The 20,375-nt window shown below is 48.9% G+C and overlaps 1 protein-coding gene across 1 annotated transcript; it reads left to right on the forward strand.

Moving 5' to 3' along the window:
- The first annotated feature begins 9,210 nt into the window (after window positions 1–9,210).
- Window positions 9,211–18,792, forward strand: PTMS (parathymosin). Its single transcript, XM_055002752.1, has 5 exons — window positions 9,211–9,401; window positions 13,890–13,979; window positions 16,015–16,099; window positions 16,229–16,296; window positions 17,734–18,792. Exons 1-5 carry the CDS (start codon window positions 9,354–9,356, stop codon window positions 17,782–17,784), a joined length of 342 nt encoding a protein of 113 aa, XP_054858727.1. The 5' UTR covers window positions 9,211–9,353; the 3' UTR covers window positions 17,785–18,792.
- The last annotated feature ends 1,583 nt before the right edge of the window (window positions 18,793–20,375 follow it).

Below are 20,375 nucleotides of genomic sequence, written 5' to 3' on the forward strand. Positions count from 1 at the left end.
TTCCTTGTGTGTCTCACCCCCTTACTTTGCCTTTAAGCTGCTTCTTAATATTCATCCCCCCCCCACACAGACTGGACCCCTTGCATGAGAGACGCCATGGCTTTTCAACAGGGATCTCATCAGCTGACTGACCTGTGGAGGTGCTCATGTTATACAGTCGTGTTGTCGATGCTTTATTCTTTGTGTGTCAGCCTGTTGAAAGGGCATGTGTTTGCAAGAGGGGATTCAGACCCCCCCCCCAATCTGTGTAGCTCCCAGGAAGGATTCCTACTAGGTGTCCTGGTATGGGCAGTGACTATGGACTCTAGTGCAGTTGCTACGTTCTCAGCTCCTTTAAACTGGTTTTTTAAAAATATTTTCTTTGCTCAGAGAGAGCATAGGATATGCACAGCACCACAGTAGCATCCAGGGCTCAGGACTGAGCTCCTTATTTTCTTTAAAAAAAAAAAAGATTTCTATAAATGATAAGTTTAGGCCACAATTTCTGACAACAGAACAAAATGTTGTAATAATAAATCAAGCCCCAAAGCAAGATGGCCTTTGTTTGGGAATCAGTTCTTATGAACGAGGCAAGATAGGAAGAAAAATTATCTATGGTAGCTCTTCCAGGCATAAATCCTGTCTGTTCTCTCACTATTATTTGCTTACTAGTCATCCAGAGTTCAGACAAGAGAAATTGGAATACAGCTCTCTCACAGTATCCAGGAGGCCAATTGATTACAACACAGATGGTTTTCTTCTTTTTAAAAAAATGAAACGATACTACTAGTTTTCCAGCACAGCAGAACGGACTCTGTCTCATTTTTATATGTAAAATGAACAACCCACCTTAAGTATCTGAGGGTCTGGAAAGCTATATTGATGTCAGATTGGGAGCTAGGGTTGCCAGCTCCAAGTTGGGAAATTCCTGGACATCTGCGAGGTGAAACCTGGAGAAACGTGGAGAAAGAGGGGTTTGGGGAGGGAAAGGACCTTGGCATGGCATAATTCCATAGAGTCCACCCCCCAAAGTAGCCATTTTCTCCAGGTGAACTGATCTCTGTGGCCTGGAGACCAGTTGTAATTCCAGGAGGTCTCCAGCCACTACCTGGAGGCTGGCAACCCTATTGGGAGCCAAGCTAATGATGAAAATTACTTGAATTTCTTACCAGTACTGTCTGTCTGGGGGTGGGGCAGGGGGTCAAAGCAGAAGGTGGGAGGCAGTCGCTTTCTTACTGTTACTCAATATAGGCCCATAGTGGCTAACTTTTATACCTCATAGAAGTGAAAGTCAGGAAACAGCTCACCTCATGGCAGAAATACCCACAGCTGTACCTGTTAGAAAGTATCTTTATGCAGCCTTAATGGGTCTACACAGAACTCTTGTTTGGAAATGGGTGGCCTTTCTTGAGCAATAGTTATTGAAGCCAAAGTAAGTATCAAGGAAGATTTTTTCTTTGATATCTAGACTTATAAACATTTTCCAAGTGATTCACTGGATAAAAGAAATTTCAAAACTGATCATATAAGATGCCAGCCTATGCTGATCATTTTCTAAAATTCAGAGGAATATTCTTTTAGACCTATATAGCACGTAATTCTTCAAACAAATATATATTTTATTTTAAAAACATATCATCGCTCCCACTCTTTGTTTTAAATTTGCAGCTTTGTTTGCAATTGGAGTTGAAGGTATAAATTTAAGGGAATTAACCAAGGTGATAAAAAGGGGACTATGGAACAAAAATATCTCAAATATTCAGTCTCTGGCCCCTTCCATTTTCCACAAAATTAACTCTGGGTTCCATTGAATATGGTGCCTGCCCATATTATGCTCTGGGCATTCTTTTTTTCTACAGCATAAACTGCTGACAGAATTGAGGGGCCAGGACAGGAAATCGTCAAAGGAGCAGGCTGGTTGTCTTCTCTGACAAGCACTGGGCATTTACTCTAAAAAAATTTCTTGTGTTGCAGCAATAACATAAATACTGACTTGCATTAGAAATAGCTATTTGATATTCTAGTTTGCATAGGCCATACTGAGTTTGAAATTTGTAGGCTATGTATGCGTGTGTGTGTCATAGGCACCTTTGTAACCCTAAGGTGTGTAAAACTAAATTTATAATACGGGCTCTGTCAAGGTTGACTCTGACTAGCAGCAGTTCTCCAAAGTCTCAGGCAGAATTCTTTCACATCACACAAAGCAGCTTTGAGCCATGGCCCTCTTCTAAGTGCCTTCTACTGAGTCAGGCCCTTGGTCTATCACAGCCAGGACTGTCCATTCTGACAGGCGGCAGATCTCCAGGGTCTCAAAGGAAGGTCTTACACATCATCTTAAATGGAGGTGCTGGGGATTGAATCTGGAACCTTCTGCATGCCAAGCAAATGCTCAACCACTGAGCCACAGCTGTTCCCCAAGATGCAAGTACAGTTGCCAACTGGCCTGGATAAAAAGGTGGTCCTTTTAACAGAGGCTTAATGCGTGGAAATGGGCAGTTGAAGTTTTTCATGGCATGGATGCAAATAACATAACCTGGTACTTGACGCAAATTAAACTGATATTAAAGGGACAGTTTAGAGGGACCAGTTTAAAATCTGGCAAGCTGAGCGTGAGGGATCCATGTGCTTGAAGCTTCATGCTTCAAAAGGGGCGCATAATCCAGGCAAAGAAGATTGCAGCTTTGACCCCATAAAATTGCACCAGCACTAAAACACTTTCCTGGAACACTCCAGCGGTTCTGCTCACACTACTTGTGAAAAGGATTCCGTTTCGCACCACTAAGATGGTGCCAAGTGCACATGAGGAGGCTAATGGCTGTAGTACACAGTTTCCTAAGCGAGTGGTTGTTGTTTAAGGACCCAGCCCAAACTATTACGAGGGCTTGCCCTTGTGGAAAAAGTGAGGGCCAGTTATTTTTCAAATTTTATATATTTTTTAAAAACTAAGAGCGCTTCTACTTTTTTAACAAAAGAAAGGATGGCTGTTTATCTCCCTCTAACAGCCACCTCAGGTATCTTCACACTTCTGTCATTATTTATTTATTTATTTATTTATTTAGCCTCTTCATCTCTTCCTCTTAGACTGAGGTAAACTAACAAGGTAAATCGAACACTCCCCCCCCCCCTTATTTCAATGACAGGAGGAGCCCTCAATCCACATCCACGTCCCTTCAGGAGAGAACGTTCCGCCCCACCATTTTTAGCGAAGGAAAAATCCTCCCCTTCGTTGCCACGGAAACTGTTGCCCGTTGCCCAACTCGCTCCCCTATGGCCTCATTCCCATTCCCTCCATTTCTTCCACAGCATAGACCTTTTTTCCTCTCCCCCCCGGTCAGCCAATAAGAGGCCTGTTGCTAAGCTAGCAGCTCATTTGAATGTTCCAATCACTGGCCTCCATTCCCTGCCCTCCTTATAAGGGGAGCAAAGCTCGGTATATTCCCGTTTAGCTCACATGAGCTCCTCCTGCTCCTGTTTAGAGCGCGGGAAAAAAAAGCCTCATTAGTCCCTCCCCATTGTGAATATTGGCGGGAGGAGGGGAAGGGGGAGGAGCTCGAGGAAGAACGATTTGCAGATCCGGGAATGATGACGGGGCGGGGAGTGAAGGCAGCTGGAGTGGAAAATTCCAGTCACGGGCAAGCGGGAGCCAGAAGCGGGCCGGCACCTTGTCGGTTCTGAGGCCTGCCCAGGTGCTTCGCCATATTGTGGGCACCAGAGACTAGCATCCCCCCCCCCTCAAAATAAGAGCCTGAGTGCTCAGTACAACACACGCACTCATAAATAATTTATAAAAAGTCTGGTAACACATTTGTGTCAATTCTCATAAAGCAAATCCGGGTCAAATAGAACGACTAGATTTTTCCTTCAGGGAGCTTCGACTCTAGAAAACTCGTACTTCGAATCCTGTTGGTCTTTTAAGGTCGTTTGGGGCTCGGATCTTGCGCTTTGACCGCGGACCCACACACAGCTACCCGTCTGAAAGTACTCAAAGCATTTTTCTGATAACTGAAGCCCGTTTCCCCCCTTTTCAAAGCCCTGCTTGAATAAACGTAACGGGGTGACACTGGAGTGATGATATTTTAGCCTTTAATCTACTATCTCCAAATAGGCAATATTTCGCTCAAAAATCAGAACATAAAAAAAAGCAAATACTTACCTAGGTGTATTTATGAGATAATATACAAACATAGATCTCAGGTGTATATTCAATATCCTTGTCCCTAACGGCCTTCAGTCACTCCCTAGTGATGTCTCCTTGCCCATCCTTAAATTACTGCCAATATTTTTACAGTTTTGGAATAGTTAGCCCATTGACTAAGCACTTTATAAAAGCCTGAAGAAATCTGAGTATTTATTTATGTCATTTATAGTCCACCTTTCTCACTGAGACTCAAGGCAGATTACATAGTGTGAGATTACTACAATCAGTAGCAAGGGCAGGCATTTCCATAAACAATGTCAGAGGGTAAATGAATACAAGTTTAAAGACATAGCGTTAGCAAGGGTCTAATACAAAGTTGAAGAACTGCTGAAACCGAGCATAATCAGTTCTAGGGCTGACATTAAACATGAAGCACAGGTAGTACATAGGAGTACATACTCAAGGCAACAGATAGTACATAAGGCAACACAGTGGTGAAGTCTATGGTCCCTAACTCATTAGCGAAACATCTGAAACCCCCTCTCTTCAATACTTCCCTCCTATCTGAGTAAAAAAGCCTTTTTGAATAATTCGGTTTTTCATTGTTTGCGGAAAGCCAGGAGACTGGAGGCTCTCCTGATCTCAAGCAGGCTGTTCCACAGAGTAGGGGCCACCACAGAGAAAGCCCACGTATGGGCTGCTGTGGATTTTGCCCATGTGCAGGGCGAAAGAGATGCTGCAAGAGACGCTGTTCGGATGAGTGAAGCTGCCATGGAGGCACATAGGGAGGGAGGCGTTCCCATAGGTATGCCGGGCCAAGGCCGTGAAGAGCTTTGTATGTAATAACCAGTATTACATACTAGGGTTGCCAGCTTCCGGGTGGTGGCTGGAGATCTCCTGGAATTACAACTGATCTCCAGGCAACAAAGATCAGTTCCCATGGAGAAAACGGCTGCTTTGGGGGATGATCTCTATGGCATTATACTCTGCTAAGACCCCTCCCCTGCCCTCTCCAGGCTCTACCCCTCAAATCTCCAGGAATTTCACTACCTGGAGCTGGCAACCCTACCAATTTTATCCTCAACGCAGAATAAAGCAAAACTGAGCGTAAACAGGGAGGCGTGGCTCCATAAAACCTCGAGCACCAGCCTCCTATTGAGAATGTCTGAGCTGGAGCTCCGTCATGCAACTTTTCTATGTGGAGGGGATTTGAGGAGATGAAGGAGAATGTAAGGCCTAAAGTAGGATGGCTGCAGGAGGTGTAAAGCCACCTCAGTGAGAACTGGGCCTTTACATCTCCATATATATATATATAAAACCCATGGAGATGTAAAGGCCCAGTTCTCACTGAGGTATATATATATATATAGCTTTAGTCCCATGATCTCTCCTTTGAGTGTAGAATCAGACACATCAGACTTCGGGTTCCTGAATCCATAATTAGTAATTTTATTGTGATTGGCTTTTTGTTAGGCACAAAGACTTACTCATTGCACAATTATGAAGCAGGTGTCATATTCACAATGAAAACAGATTTATTACCACACAATGATTCTTTTTCCTACTCTTTAGGCAATTCCAAATAGAGGCTAGATGTATAGGCACACACATACAACCGCTATTTGTTTGTTTATTTTCCATCTTTCTTACTGAAACTCAAAGGGAATTATACTAATTAAAAACAGCAATAAGAATAGTACATTTTTTTAAAAGGTCACTGGAAATAGTATAATACATACAGTAAAACCATGAGCAATATACAGCAATGCAACCAAACAGAATTTTGAAGTTAGGGAAATGATGCAACATTGTGCACACATTTGTATAATTTCTTTTAAAGCTCTTATGGATGCAGAATGGCTCCTACTCAGAGACAAGCCACGTCTGCTCACTCCACATATAATAGTCTAGAACAGACAAAGATTGTAGGTATGCAGGCTTTTCTGTTCCACAGAACTTTTATCAGTCTAGGTGTTCAGCACAAATCAAAAAAGGAAGCGAGAGGAAGATGCTTAATGGCAACACTGTATTGCGATATGTTGGTTGGTCCTAATAAAAAGACATAACACATCTTTATGGGGTTTTTTTTGAGGGCGGGAATTTGAAAGCATACTGAATATAAAAACTCTGTATCAACCTACCACTGCATTAAAAAAGGGTCTTCTGAAATTGTATGAGTGGTCTCCCACTGAAGCACTTGTTCTTTTTATTATAAACTTGTCCTTCTTAGTGCTTTCTGTGGCAACCAATTGTTGGAATACCAGCTTTTCAGATCAATGCAAAATGCTGCATGTCACTTTTTGTGTATAGTAATATATGGAATAAGCAGTTAGTACTGTCATGAGACTTTCTTCTGCCCTGTTTTAAAGGGCAGAAGTGTAAGAAAAGAAAAATTAATGCAAGCAAGCAAGGGGAATAAAACTGGTTGATAGTTGGAAATTTTTGGATAATTTTTTTTCTTTTACATTATCAAATATTAATTTGGTGTTGCTCTGGAGACTGTAGAAGAATGGTTTCTTTACCAGTTGGCAAGAGATTACGTAGCTGAATTTGGAGTGTTTCATGAGAACATTTCTTATTCTAGAGTATTAATGCTCTATTTTTTTGTACTGGAAGAATCAGTATTTCCTGAGGTGAGTTGAGCTGGTGTGCCTGGAGGTTTTCATCTTTAGCATTCAATATACCTCACTAGTTGGAACAATTTGGGTTTATTTTGTTAAATGCATTTCTAAATATCTGTTTATTTACAAAGCCATTAAGTTATTTTAAAATTTATATCCCTTCTTGAAGAACAGGGACACTTAATACCTTGACCGTTGCTTCTGGCATTGTATAGAGTAGGGGTACCAAACACTGAAAATTGAACTCATCCTGTTACACAGTTGTGTTTATATGAAGGAGTTTGCAAAATGCTGGGCTGGAGCCAGCAAGATTTCCCCCTCCATCTCCCCAGTTCTCCTCCTTACTACCATTCCCATCCCACACAGTTCTTGTCTTATGATTTCTAGTACAGCCGTTTCTGGTGGTGAAAGGGGTCTGTTCCCTCATTCCTTTCCTACCAGCAGAGAGCAGATCCAAGCCACGGTCTAACCCTGTGTCAAGAAAGATCGTCAGGCTCTTTCAGCGTAACTAAATCAAAAGATTGTCTGGCCTGACCGGCAGAAACCACAGGAAAGGGCCCATAAGGATTTGCTGCGTGCTTTTGATTCTTCAGATGTGGAAAACAAAAGAAGTTTTTAGAGCTTTTTAGCTCTAACAACTTTGGAGTCGTCCAAGTGGCCATCAGCGTTGCTTGCAACGGATGGAGAAGAGGCCTGCAGCAACACTGGGCAGTCACGATACAGCCCCCTACATCACCAAGGCACCGTTTGGGGCTCCTTGAAGGCTTGCAACGCCTTGAGAAGTCTGTGCCCATGAAATAAAACAGGATGTCTGATTTCAGAACACTAGCAGATACATATTTTTCCTTAGAAGAACAAGAGTCAAGGCCAGCAGTATCTTAAAGACGGGTAAGATTTCCAGGGTAGAAGCCTTCACAAGTCAAACTCCCTTTGTCAGATACCTGAAGTATCTGATGGAGGGAGCTGCACTGCCAAAAGCTTATACCCTGGAACTCTTGTAGGGTCTTTAAGGGGCCACTGTGCTCAGGCCTTGCTGTTTCTTCTGCTGAAGTGCCAGTTCCACATTCTAAGGAGGAGTTGTTCATTCCTGCTTTTTTCCCTATAGCAGGGAGCCATTAGCACAGTTGTGGTATTAAAGTAGGAAATCCAGACAGGCCAGCCAATAGCTGAAGAACTCAAGAGCGAGGCTGGGCTGTTTGATGCAGGCAGGCGGTACCCATCTGCGCCATGAAGATAAGGCAGGGGAAGGCACCAAGAAAGACTTGAATACAGGCAGGGAACATAGGAAGAAACCGGGAACTTTTTCATACAAGGCTGCCAATTGCACACAGATGCAATAACCCGGACTCCAGTACGTTAGCAAGTGGTTCAGGGGAAATTAGACCCAATCAAGAGAATTTCCCAAAGATGAAAATTAACAGTACCTGAGTGTAGAACAGAGAGATGAAAAGGTGGGATAGAAAACCCAAGTTGCAAAGTTCATAAAAATGCATTATCCAATTTTGTTTACAGAGAACCACAAAAAGATCCTGTACCTCCCTGCACCAGTCATTCCTGTGCAAATAAGCCATTCCTATGTATTGTGAGAATCTTGCGGGAAGTGAAAGCCTTTAGACACACACAGGTGCCTTTTGCATTGTGTGACAACTACAGGCCAGCATGAGGTTCTCCAAGCTCAGAATCTCCACACACAAGAAGGGAACTTTTCACTCCCGAGGAATCACCCATCCTCAAAAGATCACTACTAACCCTGAGAAAAACAGGGCTGTTTCAGATCCATGTCAAAGAAGTTCCTGTGAAGCAATTTTATATACACGGGGGTGTATATTCAAGATCACATACTATGGATCAGTTTCAGGTGGGCAGCTGGGTTGGTCTGCAGTTGAAGAGCCAGATCCGGTCCAACAGCACCTTAGCGACCAGCTCGGCTTCCTGGGCATGAGCTTTCCAAAGTGCGCTCTGTCAGGCGGGAAGCGCGTAGCCTGGAACTCCAGTTGGTCTTTAAGGCGCTGTCGGAGCCGGACCCTGCTGTGGACCGGTTATCCTCCGGCTACGTTCCCCGAGAGAAAGATGGGCAAGGAACGCAAATGTTTCTTCGAAGCCCAAAGGCGGCTTCCAGGCGACTTCAAAGGTGTTACGGGGGTCCTCCTGCACACGCGCGCACACCCCCGGCCCCGGCCTCCCGCGCTGCTTGGGGCGCGCGCGGATTGGCACCGGGCAGCGCGCTCGGGCGGCCGGACGCGCCTCGCGGGCAGGTGGCCGAGGCGAGAGCGCAAAAAAGGAGCGGCCGCCGCGACCCCCGAGAGGCTTCGGCTGCGGAGCTGCCCCTTCGCCGTTCGCCACTTGCCCGCCTGGCGCAGGGCAGCGCGGCCTCCCCGCCCCTCCCCGCCGGCGCTCAGCCCGCCCCGCCCCTCCCTCCCTCCCTCCCTCCCCGCCCGCCGCCTATAAATCCCCTTTTCTGGCACAGCCCGGCGTGGGGAGGCAGCGCCGTTGTTTGTGGTGCCCGCGAGCAGACGCGCCGCAGCTGCCGCCTCGCCTCGCCGCTCGTGGCCCCGCCAGCGCCCGGCCGGCGCCCCTCGCCCGCCCGCCCTCCCTCCCGCTCGCCGCCCCCCAGGATGTCCGAGAAGTCCGCCGAGGAGGCTCCGCTGGAGCTGGGGGCCAAGGTGAGACGCGCCGCCGCCCTTTCTTCTGCCTCGCCCGCCCCGCTGCCGCCCCGGCCAGCAGCCCCGAGTGCCCCGGGCGGGCGCTTGTGTGCCGCCCGGCACGGCGTGGGGACCGGCGGAAGGCGCTTGGCCGCCGAGCGCGCCCGCCTGGGCTGCCCGTTGCGCGGCCGGGGGCGCGAGGCGGGGGGCTGGGCGTCGGGGATGCGCCTCTGCTCCCGGGCCGCGAAGGGACCCGCTTCGCTCTCTTAGGAAAGCGCCAGCGAGGCGGCCACGCGCGTCACAGAGCCCAGGGAGGGGGCTCGGAGCCGGTGCGCGCGCCCGCTCGCCCGCCCGCCCGCCGCGGGGGAAGCGGGTCGCTCGCCCTGGCTGGTCTGGCGCCGCGGCGTTGGGCTTGGGCTCGGGCAGGGCGCTGAGCGGCAGACCCGAGGCGCGGCCGGGAGAACCTGCCGGCTGCTGCGAGCGCTGGCCGCGCCTGCGACGCCCTCCGGGGACCCAATTCCCCGGGGCGGCGGGGCGAGTCGCTTCGGGTTGTGCCGAGCGGGCAGGGAAGGGCGGCGGGAGGCGCGCCGTGCGGCGAGTTTCGGACAAAGCGCCGCCCCAGCCTCGCGGGCGCCCCGGGCGGGACTGCTGCCGGAGGCGCCTCGCGAAGTGCCAGCGGGGAGGCGGCGCGCGCGGCGCTCTTGGACATCCCGGGCAGCGCCGCGGGCCCGGCGCAGGACGGACGCCGCGCTCCCCTTCGCCGGCAGGGAGTGGGAGGCAGGGGCGGGGCCGGGGCCTTTGGGCTTTTGAGGAGGGGGCTGTGTGAGCCCCTCCCCTGGTCTGAAGGGCAAATCAAGAGCCGGGGCCGCCGTTGAGAGTAGTCAAGGACACGGGCAAAGTTCCAAATGCTGCGCAGCCCTGCCTCCGGACCCACTCCGGTTCAGTGAGGAGTCAAGCCTAGCGGGGTGTCAGAAAGGAAGCTGGGGAACGACCGGGTCTGTCAGATTTTAAAAGAGCAAAATCCAGAGCCATGTACACAATCGCGTGCCCTCGCTACTCAATCCCAGCACCATTCCCCACGGTCACGTGGGCTTGTCCAGCCCCCCCCCCCAACCGCTGGAGAGTTCAGGATATGGGCAGTAGGAGTTGTTTTTCGGGAGTTGTGGGCTCGAATACCCAGATGCCATCGCTGGGAACATAACCCTTCCAGTTGGGAGCTCCGAAAATGTACTGCAGGTAGCAGGGAGAAACACTGCAAAGGTGACTTGAAAGAAATGCCATTCTGCTACTCACAGTTTATAACTTTACCATTGAGGAGAACACTCAGGAGCCAGCCCAAGAGATACTTCTGTCTCTCGTGGTGGAGAAGATCCTTCCACGCTTCTGCTTGCAGGACGAGCAATGGAAATTTCAAACGCCAGTGTAACACCACAGTGATAAATTCAGGCAAGATATGTAGGCCAGTATTCCGTGTGTGGCCTGTTTTGCATGCCGTGGAGCAAAGCATGGTACCCTCTAGTGGAAAATAATGGGATAGTCCATTTAAAAGGAAGGCTCCTTTGCCGCTTGTTTTTCCTGTCCTCCGTTGAAGATTGCCCTGACCTGGATAGCCCAGGAGAGCCTGATCTCGTCAGAAGCTGAGCAGGGTTGGCCTTGGTTAGTTCTTGGATGAGAGACCTTCAAGGAAGACCAGGGTTGCAGAGGCAGCCGATGGTGAACCACTGCTGTTAGTCTCTTGGCATGAAAACCCCACAAGGGGCTGCCATAAGTCAGCTATGACTTGAGGGTACTCTCCACCACCAGTTCAGGTTTATCTACTTTGCTGGTTTAGTGGCGTCAAGGTGAAATATGTTGAGTAGGCAGCTGGACTTTCCAGGCCATTGTTGGAATTGGTGCCAAGAGGTATAAATAATTCCTAACATGATGTGTGCAAAGAGAAATTCTGTATTCACTTTGGGAGTTTTACTTTGCTGCCTTAGAGAGGATTAAAGCAAATGTATGGAGAATTGATTGGCCCACGATGAGTACCCGTGCTGGCTGAACGGGAGCACCGCCTTCAGAGGCAGCAGTGGGAGGTCTCGGGGGCACCCAAGCTGGCCACTGTGGGAAGCTTGAATGTAGGTTGGATCTGTGCATGTCTCTAGGTGAGTCTGTTTTTAAACTTGGTTTGTTGAGGTTTTCTTGCTCGTTCCTTGTGCACTTGCAACATGAGTAAATTGAATTGTGCCGTTTCAGTACAGGGAATATAAGGGTGTGGATGTGGGGGTGGATCGTGTTTGATCTCAAGTGTGAAATTGCTGAGAGGCATTAGCCAAGCCACTATTTGCTCTATCACAGATCCCCCTCTTGGCCTACCTTTTAGGGTTGTTAAAAAGATGACTGAGATAAAGAGCCTCCTGTGCTTAAGAAAAGCTTGGGTAGATAACAAAAGGATTGTTATTGTTATCTCCAGTAGTAGCTGTTGGAGACAAAATCACTTCCTCTGCTTAGGGACAGCACAGTTACCCTCAGGGCACCGTCTAGCTGTGTAGATAACCTGAAGCCAAATAAGCTGTGAACAGCACTGATCAAGAGCAGCAGGCTGCGGGGTGTGTAGAATGGCCAACATTTGCTGTCAATGCTCTTGAACTCCTTTTTGCATACAATTTAGCAGTTTGATTTTAGAAAGAACCAAAAGGTAATCTAGAAAAGATTGGGGTTTCAGCAGTGTATAAATCAGCCAAACACATGCAGCATGCAGAGGCAGCCCTGCGGCAAGGCACCCATGCGTCTTCTTCAGGCAGCAGGTGTTCAGGGTCAAGGCAGAGGAGGGGGAGTAAAAGGCACATCTGGGCCACGGCGCAATCCGACGGGAAAGTCTTCCATGCAAGGCACGTGGGGGCTCTGTGTAAGGGTAAGAGAACAGCAGGGGGATGGGGGATTGTGACTATTTGGAGTTTCACTCGAGGCCACCAAAATCTAGCAAACTGCCAACTTAACAGAAGGACGAGGCCTTCCCTTATGGCCTCTCTTTCCTTAGTTGTCACAAAGTGTCCAACGGGATCTTGATCTCTCTGATATACTGTCTGTGGTTTTTTAAAAAAATAATGTTTACAAAGCAACTGCCAAAGAAATGTTTCCTTTTAAATATTTTTTTTACTGTCTTGCTTCTTACTAATGCAGCTGTTGTGTTCACGTTCTCTTTATGTTTTATTATTTTGTCATAAGACTTTATCATACTATCTGCTTCTTAAAGTCTCTTCAGTGGTGGACTAAGGCTTGGTTTAAAGTGGACACTGGCCGAGGCCCAAGAACTTGTCTGTGGGGCTTTGCGTGGGCAGCAGCCCCCTTTCTACAAGGCGGGGATCATTTGCAGGGGGAACACACCGGAACGCCATTCTGGTAGTTTCGCCAACAGTCAGGTGCTGGATCGGGTTGGTGCCGGGTGGGCAAATGCTCCCCTGCCGAGCACCAACCCGATCCCAGCCGTTTCGGCCCAAATCCGGGACAAAATGGGCCCCAAATAGCCATTTTGGGCCCATTTCGGCCTGGATCACAGCTGAAACAGCCCAGATAGGGGCCAAAACTGTCCGAGTAAGTGCTGGGTGGGGGAAGCGTCCCCCACCTGGCACCGACCTGGTCCAGGCCATTTAGGCCCCGATCCAGGCCAAAGCAGGCCCAAAATAGCCATTTTGGCCCATTTCGGCCTGTTTTGGGGCCAAAACTGTCCAGATCATGTCAGTGTCAGGAGAGGGAAGCCTCCCCCGCCTGGCACTGACCCAGTCCTGGCCGTTTAGGCCCTGATCCGGGCCAAAACGGGCCCAAAATAGCCATTTTGGCCCATTTCAGCCTGGATCGGGTGAAACCATCCTGATTGGGTCAGTGCCGGCGCCGACCTGGTTCCGGCCATTTCAGCCCCGATCTGGGCCCAAAATGGCCATTTTTTGGCCATTTTGGCCCCCTTTTCCACTGGGATCGGGGCCAGAACGGCCGGGATCGGGTCGGTGCTGGGTGGGGGAACCCTCCCCTGACTGGCACTGACCTGTTCCTGGCTGTTTCAGCCCTGATCCGGGCCCAAACGGCCATTTTTGACTATGTGGGGCCCGTTTTGGCCGGGATCAGGGTCAAAACCGCCAGGATTGGGTCAGTGCCTGGTGGGGAACCCCTCCCCTTCCTGGCACCAACCCGATCTGGGCTGTTTTGGGCCCGATCCAGGCCAAAACATGCCCAAAATGGCAGTTTCTAGCCTTTTTGGGCCCCTTTCGGCTTGGATTGGGGCCAAAATGGCCCTGATCAGACCACTGCAAGGTGGGGGAACACTTCCGCCTCTGGCGGCAGCCGAATCCCAGCCATTTCAGCCTGGTCAAGGGGCATGGCATATGCTAATGAGTTATGCTAATAAGTTCCTGCTGCTCTTTTTCTACGAAATGACCCCTGCAAAAAGGCATTGTGCAAGTTCGGAGACTTCTTTTGCTTTGGAGAGCCTCATCTTTCAGTTGGGCCTAAGAGATTTCTCATCCTGTATTTCAGGACCTGAAAGAGAAAAAGGAGAAGCATGAGGAGAAAAAGGAGAAGCATGAGGAGAAATCAGCTCGTAAAGAGAAGAAGGAGATCGTAGAGGTAATAGGGCATGCATTTGCTGAAGAAGGAAGGGGCAGCATGCAGAGAATGGGGCTAAAAGGTAAAGGGCAATGGGGGGGTGCATTAAAATAGGAGCCATCCATTTATCACCCGGTGAGGGGAAGCGTGCCAAGCTTCATTCTTCAAATGCCACATAGGCCTGCCTCTGCAGAATATGATGGTTTGGCCCCTTTGCGGTGCTTCCTTTGCTTGCCTAAGGCACTTTTTGTATGTCCACGGAAAGAATCATAAGCTGCTGAGGAGAGGGAGGGTGCTTGGTGATGCCACAACCAGTCTGCCCTCTGCACATGCCCTTGCACCTCAAAGCGGCAGAACTGACGCTTTGGGATTGCCCATGGGCATAGCTGTGTGTTGAGTGGGCTCTACTTGTTTTGATGCCTGTTGAGACTCCTTCTCTGAGAGGTACTGGAAGGATGAGGAGTGACAGACAGTCAAGAGAGCAAGTGGGCAGAAAATGTGAATGTCCAGTTAGAGATTAGTTGGAAGAGGCTGGGAGGATTGGAGAGTAGACCCAGGGTAAACTAGGGACTGCTAGGAAATGGGGTCAGACCCAGGACAGAAAGGCAGGGAGGATTCCCAGATTCTGCCTTTCCAGAGACCCCACATTCCAGAGGGTACGGGGGTGAGAAGGAAACCAGGAGCTCTTTTTCTGTCCTGCCCTGTCAGACCACCTGGCACAGGAAACGGGCAGTGCGCCATTTGAGTGGCTTGCAAATAATTGGCCTGAGCACCTTCATGGAGGGCAAAGGGATTGGGGGGAAATCGCAAGCAGGCATGGAGGTGCTTCCGCAATCTACTGCCCCCTCGGACTCCTAACTGTTCGCCAGGATGCGTCGGTAGAGGCTTGGGAATTAGAGAGGCTGGCTGGATGCCAAGGATGCGACGTCCCAAGTGCTTGGGCATGGCCTCAGCGTGCTTTAATTCAGGAGCCAAATTTGATCACCTGTTGCATTTTTTAAAATCACATCTTCCAGCTCAGGATAATGGATGCAGTTCATCCCTCCGTTGGATCCTCACAACAAACCTGTGAGGGAGTCTGGGCTGAGAGAGCCTAAAGCCACCCTGGGAAACTTTGGGGCTGAGTGGGGATTTGGAGCCGGGCCTCCGAAATCCTCGTCCTTCCCCTCAGACCTCTACACCACACCATCGTCTGGACTCGGAAGAGGGTGAAGCCGCCCTTTCCTTGAAAGAAAAGGAGACGGTGGCAGAAGAGGGTGGCCTTCCGTGTCGACACAAGAGAAGACTGCCACGATGGAGCAGTCTGTTTCGGGATGTCATTGCGAGCTCTCGATAAGGGATTCCTAAGAACGTCCTTGCTAGATTAGACAAAGTTCTATGAAGAGCATCATTCTTCGTCCGACGGTGGCCTGGCCGCCAGATGTCCTGGGGACATCCACAAGCAGGTCAAGAAGGGAGAGGCCAATAACCGCTTTTTGTTCAGCAGCCAATAACCAGAGATAGTAGCCATTGATACACATGAACGCATGAAGCTGTGTTATACGGAATCAAACTACTGGTCCATCAAGGTTAGTATTATCTAAGTTAAGACTGGCAGTGACTCGCCAGTGACTCTCCTCAGTAGGTGACCCATGAGAGGCCAAAAGGTGTCTTGGTAGGTTGTGGCCCAGTGCAAGGGAAGTGGTGGAGAAGTGCATGCAGGGAGAACTTCCGTGCTTTAGGAAGCAGAAGAGCAAGTGGCTGTGCAAAGTGCAATGCCAAGAAGAGGTGGGATAGTCCGGGAACCCTCAGCCGCCTCCGTGGGCCAGGGAGACCCCTAGAACGTTACGGAAGGACAGGTCACAGTTCTAGGGCTGAAGCGAAACCAATCCGTCCTTGAAAGGAAGGGAATCACATGGCCCCGGCTGACATTTTCTGAGGAAGAGGGGGGTATTAATATAATTTTTTTTAAAAGCAGGTTTGTGGGGGCACTTGTACAGTATGAAAGTAGTTGTAAGAAAGCAGAGTAAGAAGAGGTACAATTCTCCGCTTTCTTCTGTGGGCTCTCTTTACACAGGATGATGAAAATGGTGCTGAGGAAGAGGAAGATGACGAAGATGCAAATCCTGAGGATGTGGACGATGAAGATGAAGAAGACGAAGGTGAGCATGGGTGGCCAGTGTGGGTTGTGGAGCTGGCCACTGAGTGGACAGGACATCCCACTAAACTCCTCGGCTGCCTGTGACTGACGAGTCGTTCCTCTCTCTTCCCTCCTGGCCAATAATTCCTAGATGAGGAGAACGACCAGGAGCCAGACTCACACGCAGGGAAACGGTCTGCGGAGAAGAGGCAGGAAGAGGTGAGCGGGGACAGCGTTACGGAAAACACAAGCGTGGGGCAGGGGACCTGCTTGGCCAAGCTGGGCACGAGCTCGGATATGCACCACCACATTTCTTAACACTTCAGAGTTCACTCACCGGAGGAGGAATGCCGGTCATGTTTTTATCATTTATCTCCTCAGAGCATTTTGACAGGTTACATGAGAACAGAACTCTTTCAGCTCCATCTCCCTTTCTTTCTTGCTGATTGAAACTCTCCCTCCATGCGGAGACAGATTATTGCACCTTCCCTGTTGTGCATAGCCTGGTGCCGTGACTTAATGGCAGTGGAGGGAGCAGGAGGTTCGGGTGGAGAAGTGACAACACTGGGTGGGGGCAGCAGATAGATTCAGGCCGCTCTAGGCCTTCCTTCCTAATCATTTTCTCCCACTCCAGGACACAGCCGTCTGTTGGTCTGTTCGTTGTAAAGGGTTTAAAAATCTTCCCTAAAAATGGCACTCTTCTTGCAAAGAAACTGAATTCAAAATTCAGTGTATAATGGGAAATGCATTTACTTACCTCGCCTTAGCCAGGGGGCATCTATATTTTTTTTGACCTCTGGTGACACAACTCTGGTGACATCCACCTACACTTATAATATTTTGTGCATGTTGTTGTTTTCATTGTTGTTATTTCTGTTGTATTGTTTTGTTGTTAATGGTTTCAAGGCCGAAGTGTTTTGCTCCAGTGCAGAAGTGCCCGTTTTTGCTTTTTTATTAAATGGTAAACGTCATTAAGCAAAATCCCATCATTTGTTTAATTTTATTTAGTTGTGGAGTGGTGCAGATGACCCTTCCCCATTCCTCCAAAGAGCTTGGGACATGCGAACGGTTTAATGCCCTACGCGCCACCTGAGTGCGCATCGTTTTCATTTTTGCTTTTAAGGGAAGGAAGGAGCAGTTTGGTTGTCTGTGCACGGACCTTCCGGTCATCTGTGTGCTGTACAGACGGCTGTTGAAGACCTGATCCCGTTCATTTGGGGGCACACGTTACTGATTGCCCGGATTAAGCCCCGCAAAAGCCGGGCAGGCCAGGCCCACTGACATTCCGACAGCGCCATCCGAAGCAGAGTGACGCCATCTGTGTCCGCGGAAGTCCGTCGGTTTAGGCGGGTGTAAGTCTGCTTCGGATGGCGCTGTAAATCACCCACTCCCTGCTCTCAGACCAGGCCTTCCATACTTCATTCTTCTGAAGGGGCAGGGTAAGGAACACGCCACAGCTAAAAATGTTTCGCTTCACTCTGTTTATTCATCTTGCTGGGAATATCTGTCCCTGATCTGGGAGGATCAAAAGCCAGGCAGACTTCCTGCCTAAAGGAGGTGCCTCCTCTGTACCTGTCAGTTTGCCACAGGCCCGAACAGCCTCCAGATGCTGCACTCCATGCCAGTGAGCAAATGCCTCTCCCTTTGTCTGTACAGGATGAAGTGGACCCAAAGAGAAAGAAGACGGAAAATGGCTCTTCCGCTTGAAACTGCCCCCTCCTTGTGTCTGCATCCTCTTCTCTCCTGTCCGTCTCCCCCCAACCTTCAGTGCTCCCGCCTTCGTTGGCATCAGTTTTAGTGCCACAGTGCTAGAGGGGGGAGGAGGCATCCAGTTGTTCTCACACAGGGAGGGAAGGCGGGAGGGAGAGGGAGGCAGCTTGTCTCCAGCCCTGAGGCCCCTTCTGCATTACAGTGCTCCCTACAGTTTCAGTGCCCACCTAGCTACTCATCCGTCCTCCACCACCTGTCATCCAACATCCCTCCATTCCCTGCAGACGTTCGCTTCCCCTGCCCAAGCCCCCCCCCCTCCCAGCTGCTGCCTCAGGCCCTCGCGTGCTTGCCTTTTTGACCGTTCTTCGGCAAAAAGGTGCTCCCTGCCCTTCACCATCTGCCCCCTTTTTCCTTCCTTTCGTTGGTCCCGTACAGAGTTCCACAAGCTCCACAAGCACATGTGGTGCCGAAAGGGTTAAGACCCGTCTAGGACTCCCCAGGGCAGTCGACGGGCAGGGAGCCTTGGCAGCCCTACAGGCAGTTCATGTTGTCTGCCTGGTTCCCTTTCCACAGCTGGGAAAAGGCAAAGGTGGTTGGTGGGGGGGGGGAGAACGCAACAACAAAATGTTTTTTAAAAAACAAAACATGCATAGCAACAAAGATTTTAATTATTAATACATTTTGTACAAATTTACGTGGGAAGGCAGCGATCTGGATCTGGTGATTTTTTTTTCTTCCAGAGGCAATGCTTGTTTTATAATACGTGAAATCAGATGTGATTTAGTGGTGGGTTTTTCTCCCTCTTCATTTTGGGTCTTTGAAAAAGAAATTAGGGACCAAATTTTTATTTCTCCTTTGTTCCCTCCAGGTTCTTCTGTCCTTTTTTTTTCTTTGTAAATTAAAGCAGAACCATCTGCAGTATTTTCTATGGCTCAGACATTATGAGGATGAGAAATATAAATATATATATTGTTTAGCACTGTAAATAAAAACCTTTCAAAAAGATTTCAAGCTGTCCAAGTCTGTGTGTGAGGATCTGTCATGGTACGTATCTTCATCTGATACAGGCTGTGTTTAGTAGTGAAACGCAAAGTAACATTTGATAGAGCCAAAACGTTTTCGCAGATCAGCAGGAAGTGCAGATGGGAACAAACGCAGACTAGTTTAGACCCATTCTGAGGGGTCTTCCTCATTCACCAGGGAGAGCTGTGCTCTTCTGTTGCTACAAAAACAAGGAAGGATCTTGTCACATCTTGATGGAAACTTCGGTGGACTAGCCGCCTCAGATATGGGGAGTATCTTCAGTTGGGACGCGTTTGCATATGTTTTGCCACCAGGACGCAACCAACTTGATGGCAAACCTGTGTGTGTAAAGTGCTGTCAAGCCACAATTGACTTATTGCAACTCTAGCAAGGGGCTTTCGAGGCAAGCAAGAAGCAGAGGCCAGCCCCATCCTCCTGTGTTCCACCATGCCAGCTTTGCTCCTCAGAGGGAGCCTTTGGCAACCTTGCAAATGGGAGAGAGCAAGGACTGCACGTGTTCTCTGTTGTGACCTCTACCCTGTGGAATAGGGGGCAGGAAGGCCCCCCCCCCACGCCTCTGTCATTTTGTAAACAAATTGTTCAAGAGGACATTTCTATAAAGGCAATACTGCTATATTACAATGGAATGGTCCAGGAAGTCATTTTTATAAAAGCGATGGGACTACTGACTACTGCATATAATGTGTATTATCTGCTTGCTATATGTATTCTCACTGTATTGCTTGTTATGCCATACCCTTTTCTGTGTTGTTTTAACATACGTTGCATACTTTGTTTCAGACTTTGGTAATCTTTGCCCTATTACGTTGCTTATTGTCTCATCATTGATCTCAGCAATTTACGCTTGTAATCTGCCTTGAGCTTCAGTGAGACTGGTGGGTTGTAAATACTGTAAACAAATAAAAACTGCAGGTGAAAAACCAGCTGCAGAAACACTCCATTGGATCCAAAACAGAATGCATGCAAGATGAGAGCAGTAACCTGTTTGTAAGAACAGTAACTGGTGATAATATTCATTTCATTCATTCATTCAAAACGTTTATATGCTGCCTTTCCATTCAAATGGGGTCTCCAAGGTGGTGAACAACAGATTAAAATAATATTTTAAAAGTATATATAAATACGATAAAACATATGCATATAAACACACACCCAACCTCTCAGGAGGACCAATAAGAGACTGCTGTGGGGACACCCGAGCAAATGAAGTGTTCGCCCACCGGTGGAAGACAATGGCTGAGGTAGACGGGCAAATCTCCCTGGGGCGAGTGGCCCAGAAGAGCCTCCCTTGGGTTGCCACTCCTCTAGTCTCAAATGGCAGAGGCACCTGAAGCCAGGCCTCTGAAGATGACCGGGTAGATTCCTAGGGGAGGAGGCGGTCTTTAATAGGGGTGTGTTAATGGAACATCAGGGCAAGGAATCACATTCCTCGTTAAGTCCCCAAAGAAGAAAATCCAATTTGTTGATAAAGTCTTGTCAAGTTACTGCACACTGGAGCGGCCCTCAGAAGATGTGCAAGGCACCTTTTCTGCACCAGGCAGCAG

The sequence above is a fragment of the Eublepharis macularius genome, chromosome 18, assembly GCF_028583425.1.
Source record: "Eublepharis macularius isolate TG4126 chromosome 18, MPM_Emac_v1.0, whole genome shotgun sequence".
Lineage (NCBI taxonomy): Eukaryota > Metazoa > Chordata > Lepidosauria > Squamata > Eublepharidae > Eublepharis > Eublepharis macularius.